Source organism: Chinchilla lanigera, unplaced genomic scaffold (assembly GCF_000276665.1).
Source record: "Chinchilla lanigera isolate Chin_1 unplaced genomic scaffold, ChiLan1.0 scaffold00080, whole genome shotgun sequence".
NCBI lineage: Eukaryota > Metazoa > Chordata > Mammalia > Rodentia > Chinchillidae > Chinchilla > Chinchilla lanigera.
The window spans coordinates 1839674-1862087 of record NW_004955481.1 but is presented as its reverse complement, the minus strand read 5'-3'; the positions used below and the strand labels follow the sequence as shown (position 1 = coordinate 1862087).

Sequence of the window (22414 nt, the reverse complement as noted above, 5' to 3'; positions counted from 1 at the left end):
CTGGTGCCCCAGTGCACAGTGAGTCCAGGCACTCCTCCTTGGGCTACCATAGCTCATGACTCTCCAGACTGTTGTGACAAGTTCTGTCTCTGTCCCCCATAAACTGTGTTTTCCTTGGAGGCAAGAGTGTGCTGTATAGATACCTTCATCTCAAGAGTAGCAGATTGTAAACAGTTGGTAAATAAAGAATGAATGAATGAGTGGGTGGATGAATGAATGAAACATCAGTTGACCAGACTGGCAGCTTGGGAGCGGGATCAGGGCTTCTGGAACATCTGGGAATTGTGCCTTGCTGTCTGGGGCCGTGCCACGGCGTTCTCCACCGCCGCTCCTAACCCTTCCTGCTGGGAGCCACTTGGGTGTGGAAGGGCACAGCTGCTGTGCGTGATGGCCCCTAAGGGCGGCAGCTGCACCCAGTTACTGCTGCACCCTCTGCCTGGCCCTTGGGAAATCGCTCCTGCCTCTGCGAGACTTGGCCGCAGCGTGAGGACCCAGCTGGGTCTTTGAGCCTGCCCAGGGTCCCCAAGGGGCCAGAGAGACCAGGGAGCCATAGTCCCGTGTGCTGCCTGAAGGTCGGGTGTGTGCATCAGTCAGGCTGCCCCCGGCCTGCAGCTTCTCAAAGCCCCATCTCCTCTACCTTGTCACACGGTTCTTGTGACATTTCATAGGTGGGGGAAACTGAGGCACAGAACCCAAGGTAACAGTTACACATGGGGGACAAGTACCTGGTACATGTGAGTACCTCTCTCGGCCAGGCCCAGGAGGCAGAGCACCGGGGTTATGGCTGACTTCCTGGGGGGACTCTTTTGCCACTTAGAGGGGCTGGAGGTGACCTGACTATCTTCTCTGAGCCTCAGTCCCTTCTCTGGAAAGTGAGAAGACTGTGGTCAGCTCCTGGGGCTGGGTGGGTTGGGAGGATGGGTGACATGATTGGCATACTGTAGATGCTCAGTTGGTGGCTGTCACCCTGGGTTCTGTGACGTTAATTCCTGGCTATTTTACAGGGGTAGAGGGATACTGGGAATTGAACTCAGGACCTTGCATTTGCCAGGCAGGCGCTTATGCCATGGAGCTAAATCCCCGGCAATTCCTGGCTATTTTGAAAAACAAGTCAGTGATATGCCTTCATACTTCGACCTGTTACCTAGAAGACATGGTTTTATTGTTAATGTATGTAGACTTTAAATCTTTCTTCTGTAAAACTTGGGGTTGTTTTATTTTGTTTTGTTTTCTAGTCCTGGGAATTGAACCCAGGACCTTCACATTGAACTATATCCCTAGTCTCCTCCCCCACCGCCTTTTTAAAAATTTTTGGACAGGATCTCACTAAATTGCTCAAGCTGTGCTCTAACTTGCAGTCCTCCTGCCTCAGCTTCCCAGAGTGCCGGGATTACAGGCATGCACCACCACACCCAGCCAAAGCGTATTTTTGTTTTGTTTGCAGGGCTGATGATCAAACCCAGGACCTTGCACCCCTAGGCAAAGACTCTGCCACTGAGCCACACCTCAGCCCCGTGTATCTCTTTATTCCTGGGCTTTTTGTTTGTTTGTTTGTTTGTTTGTTTGTTGTTTTTTGGTTTTTCTCCGGTACCGGGAACCGAACTCGCCACTGAGCTAAATCCCCAGCCCCAAAGCATATTCCTCAGACTTTTTTTTTTTTTTTTACCAGTACCAGGAATCGAACTCATGACCTAGCGCTTGCCAGGCAGGTGCTGTGCCACTGAGCTAAATCCCCAGCCCTATTCCTGGGCTTTGTGGATGGGATGTAGTGGTGCCGCTCCTCATGATAAATGTGGACGTGTGCCTGTGTCCGGAGTGAACCTCAGGGTGCCTGTCACAGCCCCGAGACTCCGTGCCTCTTCTCAGTCTCAATACGGAAATCATCTGGATAATTTTAAAATGCTATTAGTGGTATCCTCGATGGTTTTGCTAAGCTTTGCTGTAAGAGTAATACTTGGATTGCTTTAACTAATTCCAGCCATTTAAAAACGAAAATGATCATGCTTTTCAGCCTGCCTGGCAGCCCTGAACACAGAAGCTCGCTGACAGCTCATGTCCATGAGGGGCGGCAAGAGCACATGCGGGGGGCAGGCATGGGGGTTTAACTTGTGTATACCGTTGACATCCTGCGAGATCAGAGTTGCTGCTTTTCTGCCCACATTTTATGAAGATTTTGCATATTCAAATATTCTGAGGATTATGAAGAATATCTTTGCCCTGTGCCAATTTTTCCAAATTAATCTTTTGAATCTGGAAGAAAAAAAAAAAATAGTATGGCTCCTCTAGCCACGAAGGGGAGGGGACACCTCTCAGGGATGCAGCCCAAGCGTGACCTGCGCGCTCTCTGTCCACAGCCGCCCTGGGCACCCTGGACTTCAGCCTGCTGTATGACCAGGAGAACAACGCGCTGCACTGCACCATCAGCAAGGCCAAGGTAGGCCCTGCACCCCCCGCCGCCCCAGACAGAGAGGAAGAGCTGGATGGGGGCCCATCCTCCCGCCTTCCTTCCCGGGCATCATGGTGTCTGCTGTGTGGGGAGCAGCACAAGCAGGGAGCTCTTGCCTAAACCATCTCAGCTGCCCGCTCCCCAAAAAGCCTCAGTAGAGCAAGGCCTTTAGGGAGAAGGCCCTGGCTGGGCTTCTAGGGGACAGGTTGTCAAGGATGAGAAGAGGGTGAAGGGATTCTGTGCTGCGCGTGAGGGAGGGTATGAGGGGGATGCTGATGGCCGGAGGTCTCCCCACCCCATGTTCCTAGCCCTTAGGCTTCGAGGCTTCCTGAGCGGTGGGTGGGCACAACTATCCTGTGTTAGTGCGGCAGGTGCCACCAAAGGAGGCCGACCCTAGGCAGGAGATTAGCCTCTGGGCCTGACCCCCGAAGGCCCTCTCAGCCTTGCCGTCTAGGGTTGTGGGTGTCATGAAGCCCTTGGTGGCCCGGCCAGGTCCCCAGTGCACCCCGTGTCTCAGCTCCCCTTGAGGCGGCGTGTCAGCTGTGTTTTCACCCGTGCTGTTCCCTTGTCCCCCACCGCAATGGCTCCCTCTGGGAGGAAGGTGCCAAAGCTGATGTTCTCTCGCAAGGTAAGGGCCCTCGTGGCCAGTAGAGCCCCCGTAGGGCTGTGGACGGGCCTGGGCCAGCCCAGCTCAGATGGTGGGGCTTCCTACAGAGCTGCCTGGGCCCAGACCCTACCCCAGCACCCCGACCTGCTGCTGCCTCCTGCTCCCATCTTGTGGCTCTGTACCCACCCCAAGAGACAGGCTGCCGGGGGCCACCCCAGCCTGGGCCACCACGCACAGACCGCCATGTGCAGGTGTGAGTACAGTGCACGCCGGGCCAGGCCCAGGTTGGGCACCTCGAGGCCACTCTCTCCACCTCCCACCCTGCCCACTCCCACCCTAAGAACGGAGCTGACCACCTGGTGGCCCCCAGCCTCACCGGGGGGAGGCCGGACCCTTCTCCTCTCCCTCAGCCAGCTTTGTTGAGCTTGTCCAGTCTTGGGGAATCGTGTGCTAGGCCACCGGGGCCAGAGCCACCTCCCCTTCCTGGACTCCAGGGCTTCTCCCTGCCTGCCCCCCCATCCCCAGATGTCCTGTGTGTACACGTGTGTGCAGGCACTAAACAGCTCCCCAGCTCCTCTCCCCGGGCCCTGGCTGCCACCCTCTCACTCTCCCGGAGGTCTACAGAAGGTCCTGCCCTCTCCCAAGTGGCTACAGGCCAGCGCTCCCATAGGAGTCAGTGGTAGGAAAGAGACATGGCCTCGGCCAGTGCCCACTCAGCCTTCCGCTCCAGGCCGAGTGTGTCCAAGTGTGCCCTGGGATCTGCTGGCTGAAGAGTGCAGAAGTGGCCACGAGGGTCCAAAGCACAGAACAGGAGCATTCCCATGCCAGGTTGGCAGCTGTCCCCCCCCCCACCTCATGGGTGTCCCAGAACTGCAGAGCCGTCAGAGTCCCCGGCATACTCTGTGCTTCATGCCGGGCACTTGGTGGGAGAAGCCAGGAGGCCAGGAGGAGGGAGCTGGGTCTGGAAGGACAGTCTCCTGGGGACACACAGGGCCACCAAGCCAGCCCCACCCACAGCCTGCAGAGCTGAGGCCCCTACACGGCTCAGACACCCCCACCCCAGCCCTTGGTGACATTCTGGCATCTTCCAAGGGGTCTGGCATGTCCAGGATGGGAACAAGCGCTCTGCCTGCAGGTGCTGTCCCTGCATTACCTCCTTCCCTCTGTCCTGGCCTGGGAAGCTGGAATTACTACTCCATCTTACAAACCATAAAGCTGAGGACACAAAGTAACTCAGAGCTCATCCAGCTGAACGCCTATCTCAGGCCAACCTGTGTCCTCCCCAGCAGCAGGTGATGGCAGGTGGCAGCCCCTGGCTGGGAGTGTCCCCAAGGCAGGCACTGGGTCGGGGGGAGCCTGGGCCCGATGGAGAGTCCGTGTCCCCCCAACCCCTCCGTGTGGAAAACCTGCAGTTCCTCTGTGAATAAAGTCAGGGTGGGGTGGGAGGGATGGCTCCCTGCCTCGTATAGCCCAACTTCCTTCCTGCATTCGGGGAGTGAAGCCTGCTCCTGCCCTCCGCTAAGCCCCTGTCCTGTGTGGTTCTGGACTGGGTCTTCAGAGGGCTCTGAAAGCAGAGTTAGTGAGGGCTGCCATCTTGTGGAGCCTGCGAACTCTGGGCACGCCAGAGAAAGTTGAGTCAGGCCTCAGCCAGTCTCCCAGGACCTGGAGCCTCTCCCACCGCCACCAAGGAAGCTGTGCGAATGGCGGACAGAGAATCCCTTGAACTTGGGGTTGTGGAGAGACTCCCCAGGAGGGAGCCATGTTTGGAAGGGAAGAGGGAAAGGCCTGAAGTCAGACCAAAGAAAGGCCAAAGTCAGACAGTTATCCCTGTTGGGAGCAGGGCCGGTCACGTGGCCTCCGTGACAGAGAAGCTAGAAAGAGAAAAGCAGCCCTCCCAATCCTTGGCAGCCACACCAGGCCAGGACACTGCGTGGGGGAGGCCACGTGGGCACTGAGGCGTCCTCACACACCCACCTGGGGCTGAGGGGCCGGGGCTTCTGGGGAGAGGGCCGTGAGTGGACCCAGGTAGAAGACATCTGCTGGCTCCGGCCCCTGGGGGCCCTGGCTGCTCTGTAGCCCCAGTTTCCAGTTCACACCCTCTGCTGGTCTCCTCTGCCCAGGGCCTGAAGCCAATGGACCACAACGGACTGGCTGATCCCTACGTCAAGCTGCACCTGCTGCCAGGAGCCAGTAAGGTGAGGGTTCCCACCCAGGCCTGCGCACCGTGACAGGGCTCTCAGGGAGGCCCACGCACACATACCCAGGGCCCAAGCAAGCTGTTGGGACCTCACGCAAAGCACCACCAGGCCTCCCAGGGACCTCCCGGGCCAGCTTTGCCTACCTGCTGAGAGGGGCGGAGCCCCCACCAGAGAATTTCCAGGCCAGCCTTTTTTTTATATGAAAGAGTCTTGGCTGGAGTTCAATATCATATGTTTAAAAAAAAAGGGGGGGTTCCATGGTCAAATAATACTGAGAAACATTGTTAAACAGGTTTTTTGAGCATAGGACCTATCAGAGCCCTTAATGTGTTGATGGGCTGTTCTGTGACTCTGTAACAGGACAGAGTGGGCAGCTTCTGCCAGGTTTGTTTGACCACGGAACCCCATGATGTTTGACCCAACAGGCAGACAGGCAGACAGAGAGAGTAGAGGCAACACCCCGGCTTGCATGGGCTACCCAGAAGGCATTCTTTATAACAGCATGGATTCCAGCAAAAGGAGCAGCCTAAATAAAGGCACCAAATGGGCATGCAGGGGTGCAGGGGAGGGAGGTGGCTGGCTCTACCAGCAGCTGCCTGCCGCTGCTTCCAGCAAAGCCACCCCCACCCCACCACCACCACGGGGCCTGCTGGTGGGGTCCCCTCAAGCGGCTTCCTGTGACTGCTGCAACAACTGACACAGACTCAGTGGCTGAAATATTTATTATCTTACCTCTCTGCAGGTTAGAAGTCTGACATGGGTTTCACTGGCTAAAAATGAAGGTGTTCCCAGGCATGGTGGTGCATGCCTATCACCCCAGCGCTCTGGGAGGCTGAGGCAGGAGGATCGCAAGTTTGAGCCCAGCCTGGGCAACTTAGCGACTTAGTGAGACCCTGTCTTAAAATGAGGGACTGAGATGGAGCTCAGTGTAAAGGCCATGGGTTCATTCTCCAGTACCACTAAATAAATAAAATTGTAAACATCAAGAATCTATGGGGCTGTGTTCTTGTGGAGCCCTAGGGAATGATCCATTTTTCAGCTCTTTCCAACTCCTGGAAGCCCCCTGGGTTCCTTGCTTCATAGTCCCTTCCTCATGTTAGAAGCCAGGCGTGGTACATCTCTCTGACCTTCTCCTCTGCCTCATCTCTCTCTCTGTTTCCCTCAGTGTCCCCGCTTCCACTTTTAAGGACCCCTGTGATCATGTGGGCCACTCCGATCATCCAGGATTATCTCCACCCTCCTTTTATTTTGTTGTTTTGTTGCTGTAATAAGCAAGCACTCGACCACTGAGCTCCACCCCCACCCCACCCGCCTTCCCTGCTTTATACTCAGCAAATCAACAACCTCAGCCCCTTCTGTAGCCTCAGCCCACTCTGCCTTGTCCGCCCACAGGGAGCAGGGCCGAGGACACGGCCATCTTTGGGGGCCGCACGCTTCCTCCTGCACTCACCTAGCTGTTTTCCTTTCTCCAGGCAAATAAGCTTAGGACAAAAACCCTGCGTAACACTCTGAACCCCACGTGGAACGAGACCCTCACTTACTACGGGATCACAGATGAGGACATGATCCGCAAGACCCTGCGGTGCGTGAGGCCCCCAGGCACTTATGCCCCACCCTGCGCCGCCCCACGTACACCCCCACCACTTGTGACCCCCCCCCCAATTTTGGAGGCAAATCGGGACACCAGGGCGTCTGAGGTGTGCCTTCACCCTTTGCTCCACAGCATCTCCGTGTGTGATGAGGACAAATTCCGCCACAACGAGTTCATTGGGGAGACGAGAGTGCCCCTGAAGAAGCTGAAACCCAACCACACCAAGACTTTCAGCATCTGCCTGGAGAAGCAGCTGCCGGTGAGTGGGCCTCCAGCTCCCTCTATCCAGTGCCTCTGCAGGGCCACAGGGCCTGCGGGATTTACTGAGCACCCGCTCCACCCCCGGCCTGGCTGTGGTGTGGGAGACAGAACTTCCTGCCTGATGGAGGCTCAGGGCTGAGGCGGTGAGGGCAGCAGCGAGAGGCTGGGCGCTGCGGCTAGGAAGGGTGTCGGCTTCCGCCCCGAGCGCCACCAGGTCCCAGAGAGTGCTAAGCGCAGGGACCGCATCTGGTGACGTTTGGGGCTCAGGGAGAAGATGAGGGCGGTTCCTGTAAGGAGCTGTGTGCAGCCCAGCTGTGGAGGAGTTGGCGGGGGCGGGGGCTAGACGGGCTGCACCAGCAGACCTGCCTCGGCCGAGAAAGGGCAGTGGTGACATCTGGGGCCTGAGCATCCGGAAGGATGAGGCAGCCATTAACTAGGAGCAGCTGGGGCGGCGCTGCTGCGCGGGAGCTCAATTGGAACGTGTCAGACTTGCAGGGCTGTGAGATGCCCAGAGGAGACAGCACGTAATTCTTTCCTAGAAATTGCCATTGTTGGAAAATTATGTCAGAACAGATTTGGCCCCTGACAGGCTGCAGCAGCTGAGCCCTCCCAGGGTCCTGGTCTCTCCCTCTCTGCTCTCCTGCCCTCTCTCCCTGCCCCTCGTCCTCCAACCGCTCAGAAGGGCTGAGGGATTGCCCAGGACACCCCAGTGGCCTGAGGCCAAAAGAAATGCTTGGCCCGAAGCTGCCCAGTGTTGCGGACTCTGGCAGTGACTCATTGTCCCCAACCTCCAGGCCTGAGCAGTGGGAACGCCCAGGAGGACAAAACCCACAGCCACCCCCCACCCCCAGTGCCCGGCCTGCTGGAGCCCGGTGTCCTTGGGACGTGGATTCTTGGCCAGCTTAGCCCAAGCCAGACCTAGTAACAAACAAGTCAGCCCGCGGCCTGAGCTGCCTGCCAGAGCCCAGCTTTTTGCATAACTTGATCAAATTGTGTTCTTTTGTCACATTCTCTCCCACTCATAGACATTTATGTGATGGATATAACCTTTTCTATTTTATTATTAGTCACTAACCGCAGGTAACCTAGTTTTTTCAAATGATCTAAATCACTTAGGAAGGTAGTGCTGGCTGCCACAATAGTTGTGTTCCTGAGTTCTGCTCATGCGCATAAACAAACAAGTGAGTGTGTGGGACGTGTGTGCGCGCGCGCGCGCACATGGATGCAAGAGTGTGTGTTTGTGAGAGTGCCTGCACCCAGAGCTGCATCCAGACGTTGCCGAGCTTTGCTTGCGTTTGCTACACGCTCGCTGGTCAGGAGGAGACATGCAGTGAGCTCAGAGAACAGTCTGTGGTAACCGCTCCGCCAGTAAAGATGCATACTGGCGGTGCATTTTGTGGGGTTTTTTTGTTTGGTTGGTTGGTTGCTTGGGGATTTTTTTGGTCCCGGGAATTAAACGCAGGACCTTGCACTTGCCAGGCAGGCGCTGTGCCGCTCAGCTGTCTCCCTGGCCCTGCATTTTGTGTTTATGGTCTGTGTACATTGTTTTAAGCCCTGGACAGTAGCCCACTTGGTGTTCTTCATATGAAACACCCAAAGTATAATCTCCCATGCCTGAAAACTTAGCTCCCTTCTAGTCTCACCTCCTGCAAGGTGTGGATGTGGCTGATGGGGACTCGCATCAGTGTCAGGCAGAGCAATGGTGGGCATAGCGTGGGCCCACATAAAAGGGGAGCATAGCAGAATCCCGGGGAGGGGACACGGGGCTCCAGCTGGTATGTCCGGGGGGAGCAGAGGTACAGGGGAAGAGGTTCCGGGAGCAGAGGCCAGAAGAAATGCGTGACCTTGGGAGGACCGGGAGTAGAGACACGTCCGGTTTTTGTCAAGGGTGGGTGATACGGCAGGACCTGGAGCTGAGGGCCAACCCCTGAGGTGGGTGCCAGGCACTGGGAGACTGGGAGGGGACTAGGCGGCTTCCTTGCCCAGCTCCCAGCCGCCCCTAGTTAGGAAGGGGTCAAAGCCCTGACTCTGTCTCTCCTCAGGGGCCACGCCAGACCCTGCCTTCCAGCGGGCCTCCAGCAGGGGCCTGGCTGACCTTTCGGCCTTTCTTTGAGGCCTCAGGCTGGTGCAGCCAGCATGAAATTGAACCCAGAGTGACCATCTGTCCCTCTGTTTGTCCCCACCTTCATTAGGACAGGCCCGTGGTGGGCGGATGCTAGTCGGTGCCAGGCCCTCACCCAGCCCCGGGGTGTAAACATCAAACAGGCAGAATCTGTCTTCAAGGGACCTCAAGTCTAGAGGCAGACACAGGAGGAAGCAGGTGGCCACACCGCATGGCGACAGGAGGAAGTGAGGCAGGTCCCCACGGGGCGGGAAAGCCAGCTGCCCGTTGTCAGGGAATCCTAGGAGAAGCTGCTGCAGCCGAGCCTCATCCTAGGGACAGAACTTCATCAGCTGTGGAGACAGCAGGGCGCTGGGAGTGGACTCAGCCTGAGAAGAGGCTTGGAGCGGGCACGGGGCGCAGAGCTCAGACAGATCAGGCCCCAGCTGTGAAGAGGGCAGAGTGGGGACCACCTGCCGAAGCAGCCGGTGCCAGGGCAGGGGTTGGCAGACTTTCTGCGCAGTGCCAGATGGCAAATCCGTGAGGCTTTGCAGGCCCCACCGTCTGTGACAGCTCCTCGCTCTGCCACTGTGAGGTAAAAGCGGAAGGGTGAGGCCAAGTTCCAGCAAAGCCTTGTGAATGGACGCTGAGGTTGAAATTCATATAATTTTTTGAACTCTTTTTTGTGTTTTTGAGACAGGGTCTCACTATGTAGTTCAGGCTGGTCTCAAACTTATGTCAATCCTCCTGCCTCAGCCTCCCGAGGGCAGGTTTATAGGCATGCGCCACCACGCCTGGAAAACTTCGTATAATTTTTATGTGTGATGAAATACTATTTTCATTTTTTTTTTTTGACCGTTGAAGAAAGTGAAGACCACTCTTACTGAGGTCCCACGTAGGGCCAGGCGTCCCGTCCAATTTGGCACCGGGGCCTAGCTGTGCAGGGCTGTGAAAGCCATTTCAGGCTGTGGGGCAGGCGCAGGCGAGGACCGCTGAGTGACTGCTCACCCGACAGGTGGACAAGACGGAGGACAAGTCCCTGGAGGAGCGAGGCCGCATCCTCATCTCCCTCAAGTACAGCTCGCAGAAGCAGGGCCTGCTGGTGGGCATCGTGCGGTGCGCACACCTGGCTGCCATGGACGCCAACGGCTACTCGGACCCCTACGTGAAAACGTGAGTGTACAGCTCAGACTTACCGCCTGCTTCCTCTCCTCACCCTCGACACGGTGTCTGGCACTGTGGCCAAGCATGGCCAGCACTGGAGGGGCACCTGACGGGCAGGGACACCATGTTCATGGGGGCCTGTTTTCTTAAGGGCTCATTTGGCAATTTGAGGGATTACATGTGGCCAGCCCATTTTATAGGTGGGAAAACTGAGGCCCAGAGAGGCCAAGTGGCTTCTTAGGTCACACAAAGAATAGCTATCTCCTAGTGCCACAGACAAACCCCTCTGCGACTGTGGGCCCCGGAGTCATGAGCAGGTTGGGGGAAGGGACACAAGGAGCCAGGGCCAAGGGTCACAGGGAAGCTGGGAGACCTGGCAGAGGAGACCACTGGGACCGTCCAAAGGCACCAGCCCTGTGCTGAGGCCACAGGTGCAGCAAAGGGTCTGCCCAGCCCCGCCACTGACAGTGGCCTGAAGGAGAGACACCGGGAGCCATGCCAGTGACCTGGGCCAAAGAGCTGCAGAACAGCAGAACAGGCTGTGCTCTGGCTCGGAGGGGCAGGTGAGACCCAGCGGCCACTGGAGAGGGGTGGCACGGGCTCCACAGTGCCAGCTTCACTACCTGGGGCCTGGCACAGGTTGGGCGGTTGTCTCCCCGTCTGGAGGGGGGTCCCCTGATGCAGGGACTCGAAGAGGGCCTCCTCCACAGAAAGGAGGGGAAGGAGCTCGGACACGAGGAGCTAGAGCAGGGCTTGGAATGGTCTTGGCCGAGGAGACACGGAAGAGGCCCAGGGGAGGGAGTCTGAAGACATCTTGGTCCCACAGGGAGGCCAGGGCTCCTCATGGCACAACTCGGGACCATACCCAACAGCCCCTGTCACATTTTGGTCACTCTTTTTTTTGTTTGTTTGTTTTGTCTTTTTGAGATAGGGGTGTCACTATGCAGTTCAGGTTGGTCTTGAACTCACTTTGTAGCCCCGAATGGCCTTGAACTCACAGCAATCCTCCTGCCTCAACTTCCCGAGTGCTGGGATTACAGGCGTGCACCACCACGCCCAGCTCTTTTGATCACTTTTTAAATCATATGTAAGGATTGTTGCAGTCTTTTGCAGACCAAGTGGTAGTTATCAAAAGTTAAACACAAACCAGGAGTAGGGATACATGCCGGTAATCCTAGCTACTGGAGAGGCTGAGGCAGAAAAATCGAAAATTCAAGGCAGCCTGGCCAACTTGGTGAGATCTGCCTCAAAATAAAATAAATAAAAAGGGCTGGACGTAGTTCAGTGGTAGGGTGCGTGCCTCGCATGTGCAGCCTCTGGGTTCAATCCGCAGTACTAGGGTGGCTATGTGTACGTGAGGGTAATTTAAACGCAGTTACCACGGGACCCAACAATTCCGCTCTTAGATTTATACCAGAGAAAACTGAAAATGCACATCCGCAAAAAAGTGTTTGCACGAATGTTTGCAGCAGCATTATTCATAGTTGCTAAAAGTGGAAAGACCTCAAACTCCCGCCACTGATGAATGGAGAGACACATGTGGGTTTATCCATACCGCGGAATATGACTCAGCCACTGAAAGGAGTGAAGTGCAAATTGAATATTTCCAGCCCAAACACCAGAAACCCAAAACACTTCAAAATCTGAAACTTTGGAGTCCCAACATAATGCTGCCGGTAGAAAATGTCACACTTGATCTCATGATAGGTCACAGTTACATGCAGGTACAATACAAATGTTGGGTAAGGGCGGAGGACTTAGCTCAGTGGCACAGTGCCTGCCTGGTAAGCGTGAGGTCCTGAGTTCAATTCCTGCTACCAAAAAAAAAAAAAAAAAAGAAGTTGTATAAAATTACAACAGGAGCAGTGGTACATGCCTGTAAGCCCAGCCACCTGGAAGACCGAGGCGTGAGGATTGAAAGTTCAAGGCCAGCCTAGGCAAATTAGTGAAACTGTCTCAAAAAAAAAAATTTTTTTTAGCAAAACAATAAAAAAAAAATGTAGTCCAGTGGCTTAGAGGCTGAGCGGGAGAGGAAAGTGTCAGAGGACAGTCAGCAGACTTCTTATAACACTGGAGAGAAAGCTTGCAGTCTCCAGGGAAGCTGGGAAATGTGTGCACCTGACAGCCACATTCTCTTCCCTCCAGGTTTGTACCCTAGAAGCTTGCACGCAGGTGAGAAACTGTTTATGCCGGCATTGCTCGTAATAGTGATAAACTGGAAGCTCCAAATGTTCATCAGCAGAATAGATTAATAAGAGGTGGCACATGCATACAGTGGTGTGTCATGTGATTAAGTGAATAAATTAGAGCTAGACGGATTAACACGGACAGCTACCCAAAGTACGCTGAGCCTGAAAGCAAATCCTGTCAGTTTCATAGACGGCCCTCCACATCCGCGGACCCGGGAGTCCTGCTTGTGGGGCGGGGCGGCTGCATCCATACTGAACGTGTACAGACCGTTGTTCCCTCGTTGTTATTGTCTGTAATACAATGTAACAACTATCTACATAGTGGCGCTTATACTGTAGTGGGTATTACAGGTAATCCAGAGACGGCTCGAAGTACAGTATACGGGAGGACTGTGTGGGGTGACCACAGACACTGGGCCATTTTGCATGTGGAACTTGAGCACCCCTGGGTCTGGGTATGTGGGCTGTCCTGGAGCCACCATCCCGCAGACACTGGGAGGCCGCTGCGTTTCTTAACCGTGCAGAGTCTCCTTGAGTGGGGGCCTCCAGGGAGGGAGGCGTGCAGGACCACAGAGGCCAGCAGCGAGCCTCGTCTTCCCCGTAATGCTAGATTTCTCTTCAGACCGAAATACAAGCTGAGGCCAGAGCGTTGTCAACAGTTTACGTCACGTTCAGTGCCCACCTGCCAGGTGGGCAGGAATTCACCGGGTCACCCAGAAAGCAGGGTCTCACCTGGCCCTGGCTTCCTCAGGCAAGCGAGGCCTTGCCCCAGGTAGGCCCATGGACAGCTGGTGTGGGGGGAGCTGCCGGACCCCTGGACCACATCCTCCTCGCAGCCCTGGCCAGGCCTGTGGCCTTTCAGCAGTGGGCAGATCAGGGGCAGCTGCATCACAATGATGCTCGAACTGAGACTCCTAAGTCTGGGGAAATTGTTCTCGTCAAGACAGGGCCTGCTGCCCGGCACGGTGGCTTATGCCTGTAATCCCAGCACCCGGGAGACTGAGGCAGGAGGATTGTTGCAAATTTGAGACCAGCCTGGGCTACAAAGTAAACTCAAGGCCAGCCTGAACTGCATAGTGAGACCCTGTCTCAAAAAGACCAAAAAAAAAAAAATACAGGCCCTAGCTGCTCGGGCCTCCTCAGCTTCCTATCTCTGAAAGGCCTCTTCATGGACCCAGGCCTCCACTTTCCTAAAGCAGGGAAATGAGGCAACAGGCGCCCCTCAGCTGCCTCCTTGACAGGGTCCTGTGACCCCAGAAGAGAGCAAGGGAGGGGCCGGTGCCACGGAGCAAACTGCAGTGGTCAAGGCTTTTTATTCGCATCGTCATTTTTATAAAGCTCATGGTGACAGCTACCTCCACCGCTGACAGTTGACCCCATCCTGGGTGTTGAGAGCATGGCAGAGGTTCAGGAGCCTTTGGCCAACAAGTCAGCGCTGAGAGGACCCCATGTGGCACTTCTGGGTGGCCAGAGCAGGAGGGTCCTGACAAGACACGTGGCAGGCCTCTGAGGGGTCTGTGGCGTGGGGCGGGAACAGCGCGTTGGCAGAGGGAAGGACGGAGGCCTGGGGGCACGGCTGGGGATGGTCCCAAGGGGCACTGCGTGCGGCCTGGTGCTCGCGTCTCTCTGGCAGCCTAGCGTCTCAGTGAGGAGTCACCAGATGGACACGAGTTGTCCAGGCTGAGGGCACAGAAACCCCAGACCAGTCTTCCGTCCGGGAGACACAATCCTGCTCTGCAGGGCTCCCCGTCCCTGCTCCCCACCCCGGTGCAACAGCAGAGGACACAGCACAGGAAACAACAAGCACACGTAGCAACGATGCCAACACGTGAGCAGAAATCCGTCACAAAGGACTGCAGCCGGCGCGGCGCCCCGAGCCTATAATCCCAGGAAAGAGGATCGCGCATTCAAGCCCAGTCTGAGTAGCAGCGACCTAGGGAAGGCGAGATGCTGTCTCAAAATTATACAACGGTGTGAGGCCACTGGGTTCAGTTCCCAATACCACACACACACACACACACACACACAATTCACCATCTCTGGGTGCGTTTGAGCTCCCAATTTTAAGTTGTTTGTTGAGGTATAACTTACATACAGTAAGCTTCTCCCTATTTGAAGCTTGTAGCATGTGCAATCTTGTTACCACGGCCACAGTCAATACATGGAATATAGCCGACTCCTGGAGTCAAAATCCACCTCCACTCAAGTCCCTCATACATTTAAAAAGGCCTGGTGTTTGCACATAACCTGCGCACATCCTCCATGTGCCTTGTCCTCTCTAGATTACTTACAATACCTAATACAGTGCAGATGCTCTGTGAATGTGATTGCTTTGGTTTTTGTTTTTTTTGGGTTTGTTTTTTTTTTTTTTTGGTACTGGGAATTGAACTCAGGACCTTGCTCTTGCCAGGCACGTGCTTGTGCCACTGAGCTATATCCCCGGCCCTGGTTTTTGTTTTTCACAGTGCTGGGGATTGAACCCAGGGCTTTATCTTGCCCTTACTAGGCAAACTCTATCACTGAGCAACATCCCGCCCTGGATTCGAACTCTTGATCTTCCTGCCTTAGTCTCAAGTGCCGGACTGTAGCACGTACCGCCATACCTGGCTTCCCTTTTTATTTTTTGAGACAGGCTGGCCTCAGACTGAATCCTCCTCCTGCCTCAGCCTCCTGAGTAGCTTGGATGACAGGCATGTGCCGCCGCACCTGGCTCATAAGTGCTCGTTACACTCTCTTGGTGAGGAACAACAGCAAGGAGGGCAGACGTCTGCAAGTGTTTCGTACAGACGCAAGTCTTTTTCAAATATTTTCAGCCCTTGGTTGGAAAGGGTACAGAGCAAAGTGTACAGAGGGCCCAGAAGGTTCTCCAGCTCCAACCACTGGCCTGTTTTCTGTCTTGATAGTGTTGCTTTTTCCAGACTTTCATAGAAAGGCGTTGTGTAGTCTCTTGGTGTGGGATCGTCGGCACAGCAGCCTCTGCAGCTGTCTGTGCCAATAGCTCTGTCTTTGCTGTTGCCGAGCAGCCCTCCACCTCGCGGGTAAGCCGCGAGTCTTGTTGATCAGCTCACCAGTGAAGGGCTTATGCTTGTTTCCAGTTTCAGGCGTTATATGAAGCTGCTACAAACTAGCGTTTGTGTGCACACAAATCCTCATCTCTCTCCTACCCACAGCCCTTGTCACCACACACCCTCCACTGTTTCTGTAATAACCAGTACCGTTTATGTAATAAAAGTCACCATTCAGCAGGGCGTGGTGGCGCCTGCCTGTAATCCCAGCACTCAGGAGGCTGAGGCAGGAGGATCGTTGTGAGTTTAAGACCAGCCTGGGCTACAAAGTGAGCTCAAGGCCAACCTGAACTGCATAGTGAGACCCTGCCTCAAAAGGACAAATGAATAAATAAATAAATAAATGTCACAATTCTGAAATGCTAAGTAAAAGAACAGTGAGATTCCAGCGAAGGCATTAAAGGGCTAGTTCTTTGCCAGGGGCCTGTGTGTCAGCCACACAGCCTTTCTGGAGGGCAGTTTGCAGATGAAGCAAGAAGCTTGACCCCAACGCGCCTTTGCTGTCATTTCACTACCGGGAATTCAGGGAAATCAGGCACTCGGCTTATCGACCTACCCAGCACCAGCCGCTGAGCTGGGGAGCAGGAAGCTGGTGATGGTGAGAGCAGTGTGGTTCTGACCCCAGCGCACACCCCGCAGGAGGAGGCGCTCGGCACACTCGGGTCTGCGCGAGGACAGGGTGAGGGGTTCTGCGAAGGAGGGTGAGGGCCTGTGTGAGTCAGCTTCCCCGTCAGTGGGACTCCGAACAATGCTCACAGTTCAAGGGGCGCTGCATTCACAGGAGTCAGCCCATGGTCGGCCCACTCCAAGCAGGCGTGGTGGAAGGGTACGGGGGAGGGGAGCTGCAGAGAGAGAAGGCAGGAGCCAGGGACAGGCATACACCCTCCCGCGACCACCGCCAGCCAGCCTGCCTCATAGCAGCTCATTCAGCTCTGAACTCGGCCTGAGTGAATCCGTGGATGAGTCCGACACCCGGATCCAGGCCTTCCGTATCCCCACCTCTGACCGCCTGAGCCTTGCCGCTTTCCTTGGGCAACTCACTGCGACACACCGAGCCTTGGGTGCAGGAGTCTAAGCAGGGTACCTACAGACGGAAGAGAGAGAAGGCAGGAGCCAGGTGGTCTGGCTAGCGCCTCTCTCTCTCTGGGACGCCTCCCGGTTACTCCCCAAAGGCCTTTCCCTTCCTCAGAGCTCGGAGGGGGACGTGATGATGGTTTCACAATTCTGGGATGGACTGAAGAAATAGATTTTACAGTTTAGACAGGTGGATTTTATGGTATGTGAATTATATATCAATAAACCTGCTCTTAAAAAAAAAAAAAACTTGAGGAAGGAACCATCTCTGCTAAGTGTCTTTCTGGTGGGAAATACAAGTTTTACAAAACCTAGGCTTCCAGAGGCAAGGAACATGCTCTCCCCGGGGACTGTGGGGCCCACATGCAGTTGACTGACTCACCTTTGCCCACAAGGCTGTGCCAGGAGCCCTGTGATTGGAAGAAGCAGGGCGGAAACATCTCTGCAGAGACAAGAGCTCTGCCCAGCCTTGCTGGCTGCATCTGCAGCCCCGAGGCTCTCCTCACCCCTGCCTGTCCCTTGGTTGTGATTCCAGGTACCTAAAGCCAGATGTGGACAAGAAATCCAAACATAAGACAGCGGTGAAGAAGAAAACCCTGAATCCAGAGTTCAATGAGGTACGAGGGCGGCCGGGGCTCCGGCACGGGCACCGGGTCTGCCCCAGGGTGGAGGCCTGGAGGGAAGCGGGTTTCCCAAGGCGCACTGTGGGAGGAGGCAGGAGAGGGGGATGCGCTGCTGACAGCACCCAGCTGTGGGAAGAACCAAGGCTGCGCCGGGCCACACCAGGCCACAGTGCCGTAGGTGGGGGGGCGGGGAAGCTCTGCAGAGGATCCATTGGGATTGTGGCCATGGCAGATGTAGGGGTAGAAAGAGGCAAGTGTTAGGGGACTTCCGTGCTCTTTGAGCAGTGACAGGTTGGGAACGGGGATGTAAACATGAGGAGAAGCTCTGGGTGCAGCGTGAGGGTTCACAATGCCCTAAGAAAGCAGAAAGCCCCAGAAAGCAGCGGTCAGGTGGATATTAGGGTCCTCAGCCCGGGGGTAGTCACAGCTAGAGACACAGATCAGGCGGTCCTGCCTGGAGAAGGGGTGGTGGATGAGCAGAGGGCCCTTGAGCACAGCCTAAGCCTTGCCAGGGACCCAGAGGCAGCTGAGGGAAGAGCTGTGTCCAGAGGGAAGAAATACCTGATTTTAGAGCATCTCAGAAGCTGGCAGGAGAGGGGTCCACACAAAAAAAGTCAGCCAGTTGTGGTGATGTAGACCTGTAATCCAGCACTCTAGTAGGCTGAAGCAGGAGGATCTTATTTGAGCCCAGCCTGGGCAGTTTAGCAAGAACTTGTCTCAAAATAAAAAAGGTCTAGGGATTTGGCAAAGACCCTAGTATCACCTCACCTCACCCCCTAAAAAGGATGAGGTCAGCAAAGCCAGCCCAGAAGTCAAGGATGAGCCAGGAATATAGCTCAGCGGCACAAGCGCCTGCCTGGCAAGCACAAGGTCCTGAGTTTGATTCCCAGTACCAAAAAAAAAAAAAAGGTCAAGGATGAAGGACTCGTTTTTGTGCCATGAGTCACAGGAAGGGGACTGATGGGCATGTGGAGATCACAGCTTCCGGGGCAGAGGGGAGGCGGGTGAGGGATGGGGCCCTGTCCTGGACCCTCAGGCAGAAGTGAGTGAGAGGGCTGAGAACCCACCCAATCCTGCCCTCGGCAGCCCCAGGTACGGCCCAGCCCACCCTCCTCGCAGACCCCTGCTGGCCACGTGGCCTTGGCCCTAATGCTCCCCTTCTGGCCGGCAGGAGTTCTGCTACGAGATTAAGCACGGGGACTTGGCCAAGAAGACCCTGGAGGTCACGGTTTGGGATTACGACATTGGGAAATCCAACGACTTCATTGGTAAGCGGGTCCGCCGGGACACGGCGTCACTGCACCTTCCCCGCCGTGGCCCACAGCGCTGGCCCTGGCTCAGGCACAGCCCTCCCTGCTGGCCACGGAGGAGGGGAAGGGACTCAGACGTCATGCAGCCTGCCCCCTCCGTGACAGCAGACAGGCCCAGAGAGGGTAAGAGGGCCACGCAGCACTCTGTCAGCACGCTGGGACAGTGACACGTGGCTAGCACCTGGGGCTGGACTCGGAGCCCACGTGGCCCTGAGTTCCTGGTGGGGACGACGGCTGCAGTGGCGCTGCCTTGCCCCTCTGCTTTCTGGTCCCTGTTCCTCGGCCCTGACTCGCGGGGCTGCACCTGCCCAGCACGGCGCTGGCCGCGCAGGAGGAAGCGCAGGACCCCTGGGCCCCGGGCTGCGGGGCGGGGGCTGGGACGGAGGCCAGGTAACATCCACGTTCACAGCCCGGTGGGCAGCGGGAGAGGCTGGCATCAGAGCACAGAATCCGAGAGGGCCTCAGTCTCGAGTCGGGCACGGCTGAATCCCTGCTGTCCCTCCGCAGGCGGCGTGGTTCTGGGCATCCATGCCAAGGGCGAGCGCCTGAAGCACTGGTTTGACTGCCTGAAGAACAAGGACAAGCGCATCGAGCGCTGGCACACGCTCACCAACGAGCTCCCGGGGGCCGTGCTCAGCGACTGACCGCCCGCCTGCCGCCGCCGCCCCTGCCCCCGGCCCGCTCAGGCCCGGCCCTGGGCTCCCTCGGCTGTCACCAAGGGCTGTGGCCCCCATGTTGGGCGCGATCCAAGACGCCTGCTCGGACACAGAGCACCCAGGCTACCCGAGGGACAAGGGAGGGCAGAGGGCCAGGCCTACTTCCCGCCTCCCGGGGCGCAGTGGACAGGCGGTGGGAGGAGAAGGCCTTGGCCGTGAAGCGGCGAGGACTTTCTAGAGGTCGGGGGGCGGGGGGAGTGCAGACAGGCAGGTGCTCAGGTTGGCGCCGAAGAGAGCAGAGGAGGGAGACTGTGGGCAGGCGGAGGACGGGACTTGGACGAAGTAGTCAGAAGAGCTTCCGACCACAGCCGTCCTCTCCCGGCCTGGCTGGGCAGGCGGAAGGGGGCTGTGAGCCGAGTGTGCAGTTCCTGGAGGCTGCAGGCTGAGGGCTCCACTCAAGCCCCTGCCCGTGGGTGAGGCATGGGCCTGCCCTCAACTTGTAGTCAGGAGCTAGACGCGAACCAGGGCCGAGGAAGGCCAAACCAGCCTTGGGGCTGCAGTGACAGACAGGCAGGGAAGCTGGGGAGGAGGTGGTGCCTCAGCAAGGCCTTAAAGGGTGAGGGGTCTCCAGGCAGAGTGGAGGAACAGTCCGGGTAGTGGAGGGTTCCACAAAGGCTCCGGGCGGGGAGAGGAAGGCGAGGGGCCAGGAGGGTGTTCAGGCAGGGGCTGGGCCTGTGGCAGGTGGGGAAGTAGATGGCGGTGCAGGGCTGGGTTCAGTCCTCAGACCTGTCTGGTTCTGCTCAGCCTGCGTGTCGGCCAGCTGCATGGGGAAAAGAAAAGGGCACCTCTGGCATGAGAAGCAAACAAGCACCAGCTTCCCTTCCCCACCCCCTTGGGGTTCAAGCAGGGTGTTCAAGGGCCCGCGGGGTTGCCCTCGGCCTCTGGGCCCTGTCGTGTGATCCAGTGTCTCAGGAGTACCCAGTAGCAGTCCAGGGCCTGGTTTCTGGAAAAGCCAGGAGCTGAGAGAGGTCCTGCCAAGGCTTTCTCTCTGGGAAGCTGCTGAGAGCGTCACAGTTTGGGGGTTCAGGCATGAAGGTGCTCGCCGGAGCTGGGGGTGAACAAATGCAGAACTGAGGTGCCTCGAAGCCGCTGCAGAGCCCCATGCTCAATCCGTCCGGACCAAGGGGGCCAGGGACTGCCCATGGCGGCCTTGCAGCCCTAGCACAGCTGGGCCGGGATGCACAGCCCCCACCCCAGGCCAGCGTGCTGGACACACTTCAGGTCAGCCGGGCGCTAGGCCCACAGGCATGGGGGCCGAACCTTGGGCTCCGAGCGCAAAGCACATCCAAAGGGCCAGAGGTGACGGTTCAAATCCCAAGTGCCCGTCAGCCCTTCCCAGGTGGCTGTGAAACAGGACTGCAGGACCCAGCCACACCTGCTGCTCGCAGAAACTGATTTCCCCACCCAGAGGAAGGCTTTGCCTCGGGGCTTGAGGTTGCCGGGCGCGGTCTGCATGCATCCTCACCACCCTCTGAGGGGAGCAGCGCCTGCCCCTATGAGGCTCAGAGAGACCAGAGTTTGCCAAAGTCACAGCTGGTAGGGGGAGAACCGGGACTCAGACACAGCCCCTTTGCTTGCCCGGGCATCAGCACTGAGCAGGTCCTCTCCTCCTGGAACGTGAGGAGCTCAGGTCTGGTGCATGGTGGAGATGTGGGGCCTTGTCATTGTCCTGTCCCCTTCGCCTTTTAACTGGCTTTGAAGCCATCTGTGCTCCTCAGGTTTTCCGGAAGCCCGCAGCCTGCCGCTGGGCTCCGCTGCCTGTCCTGGCTTCTGTGCCCGGGATCAAGGAGGCTGAGGCTGGGGCTGCGGCTGGAATGGGAAACCCTGGGGGCCAAGGTGGGAGGTGGCCTGTTTTTAAGGGGCCCTGTGACCGGGTGAGCCGCAGGGATCTCAGCGTTGCCTTATTGAGTGCTTCCTTCCCACAGGGGCCGCAGCGGCCTATGGAGATGTGAAAGTGCCAAGAGGCAAAACCGCAAGGGCAGGTGGACCCCACCTAGTGCGACTCCTTATGAGACACGTGGGGAAACAGGCCTTGAGAGGAAAAGGTCCGGCTGGGACAAGCAACCAGGATTCCTGGCAGCCAGCCCAGCACCCTACTGCCCCAGGCTGTCCTGGAAGAGGGTCCCCGCTGACCACAGGGACCAGCAGGCAGGGTTGTGGCCAGCTAGCTCCAGGCCAAGGTGGGGCACCCCGCCCTGGCCGCAGGGACAGCCGTCCAGGGTCCTGGCTCTGTTCTAGGCCCGGTACACATTGCATCTCAAAGAAAAAGCACTTCGAAAAGCTGCAGAATCGACTCTGCCTTTGACCCCAAAACAGGCATCTTTCCTCTGGTCCCTCAGCCCTACGGAGACAGGAAATGTGATGCCAAAAAAAAAGAAAGAAATCATTCCAAAGTCAGGTGTCAGTAACCAGGGGTCGCCTGTGCGCTGCATTCCCCACCGGGCGCCCAGATCCCCGCCACGCCCCCCGCCACCTCTAGCCAATCCCGACGGGCCCGTCTTCCAACCCTGAGGCGGTAACTTCCTGACCTCTAGTGGCGAGAGCGAGGAATTGCACCTCCCCGGCCCGTCCGCCCACCGAGCCCGGGCTGTGCATGTCCTGCCCTTTTGTTCCTTCTCAAACCGAGTGAACCTCCCGATGCATGAACTCTGGCTGTCGTCGACGCAGACTCGTGCACTGCTTAGCACCGTTTTGCTACCATGTGACGGCTGCAGAAACCGTCCTCAAACTGCAGCCCCACGATAATTTTTGTACTTTGACCTGCCCACGGGTGTCCTTTCTAAATCTTACTTGTTAATATTTATAATGACATATAACCCAAAGTCAATGGAAACGTCATACTGCGCTCATGTCAGCTTGGAGACTCATTTAATACACTGGAAGGATAAGTGCAATGAAAAGGGAAGACGGCGGGGACCTTGCCAAGAACCTAGGTGTAGAGACTGGGAGATAGCTCAGCGGCACAAGCGCCTGCCTGGTAGGCGCAAGGTCCTAAGGTCGATTCCCAGTACCGGAAAAAAAAAAAAAGGACTGCCGGGCATAGTGGCGCACGCCTGTAATCTCAGCGCT

At 56.8% G+C, this 22414-nt stretch overlaps 1 protein-coding gene across 1 annotated transcript; it reads left to right on the top strand.

Annotated features, from left to right (window-relative positions):
• Positions 1-2354: 2354 nt before the first annotated feature.
• Doc2b (double C2-like domains, beta) lies at positions 2355-22194 on the top strand (the record flags this gene model as incomplete). Its single annotated transcript, XM_005402918.2, is given in 8 exon segments — positions 2355-2434; positions 5174-5248; positions 6724-6833; positions 6975-7101; positions 10220-10377; positions 17232-17313; positions 18491-18587; positions 19137-22194. Coding segments are annotated over 8 exon segments (866 nt in total), but the record flags the coding sequence as incomplete, so codon positions are not given.
• Between the last annotated feature and the right edge of the window lie 220 nt (positions 22195-22414).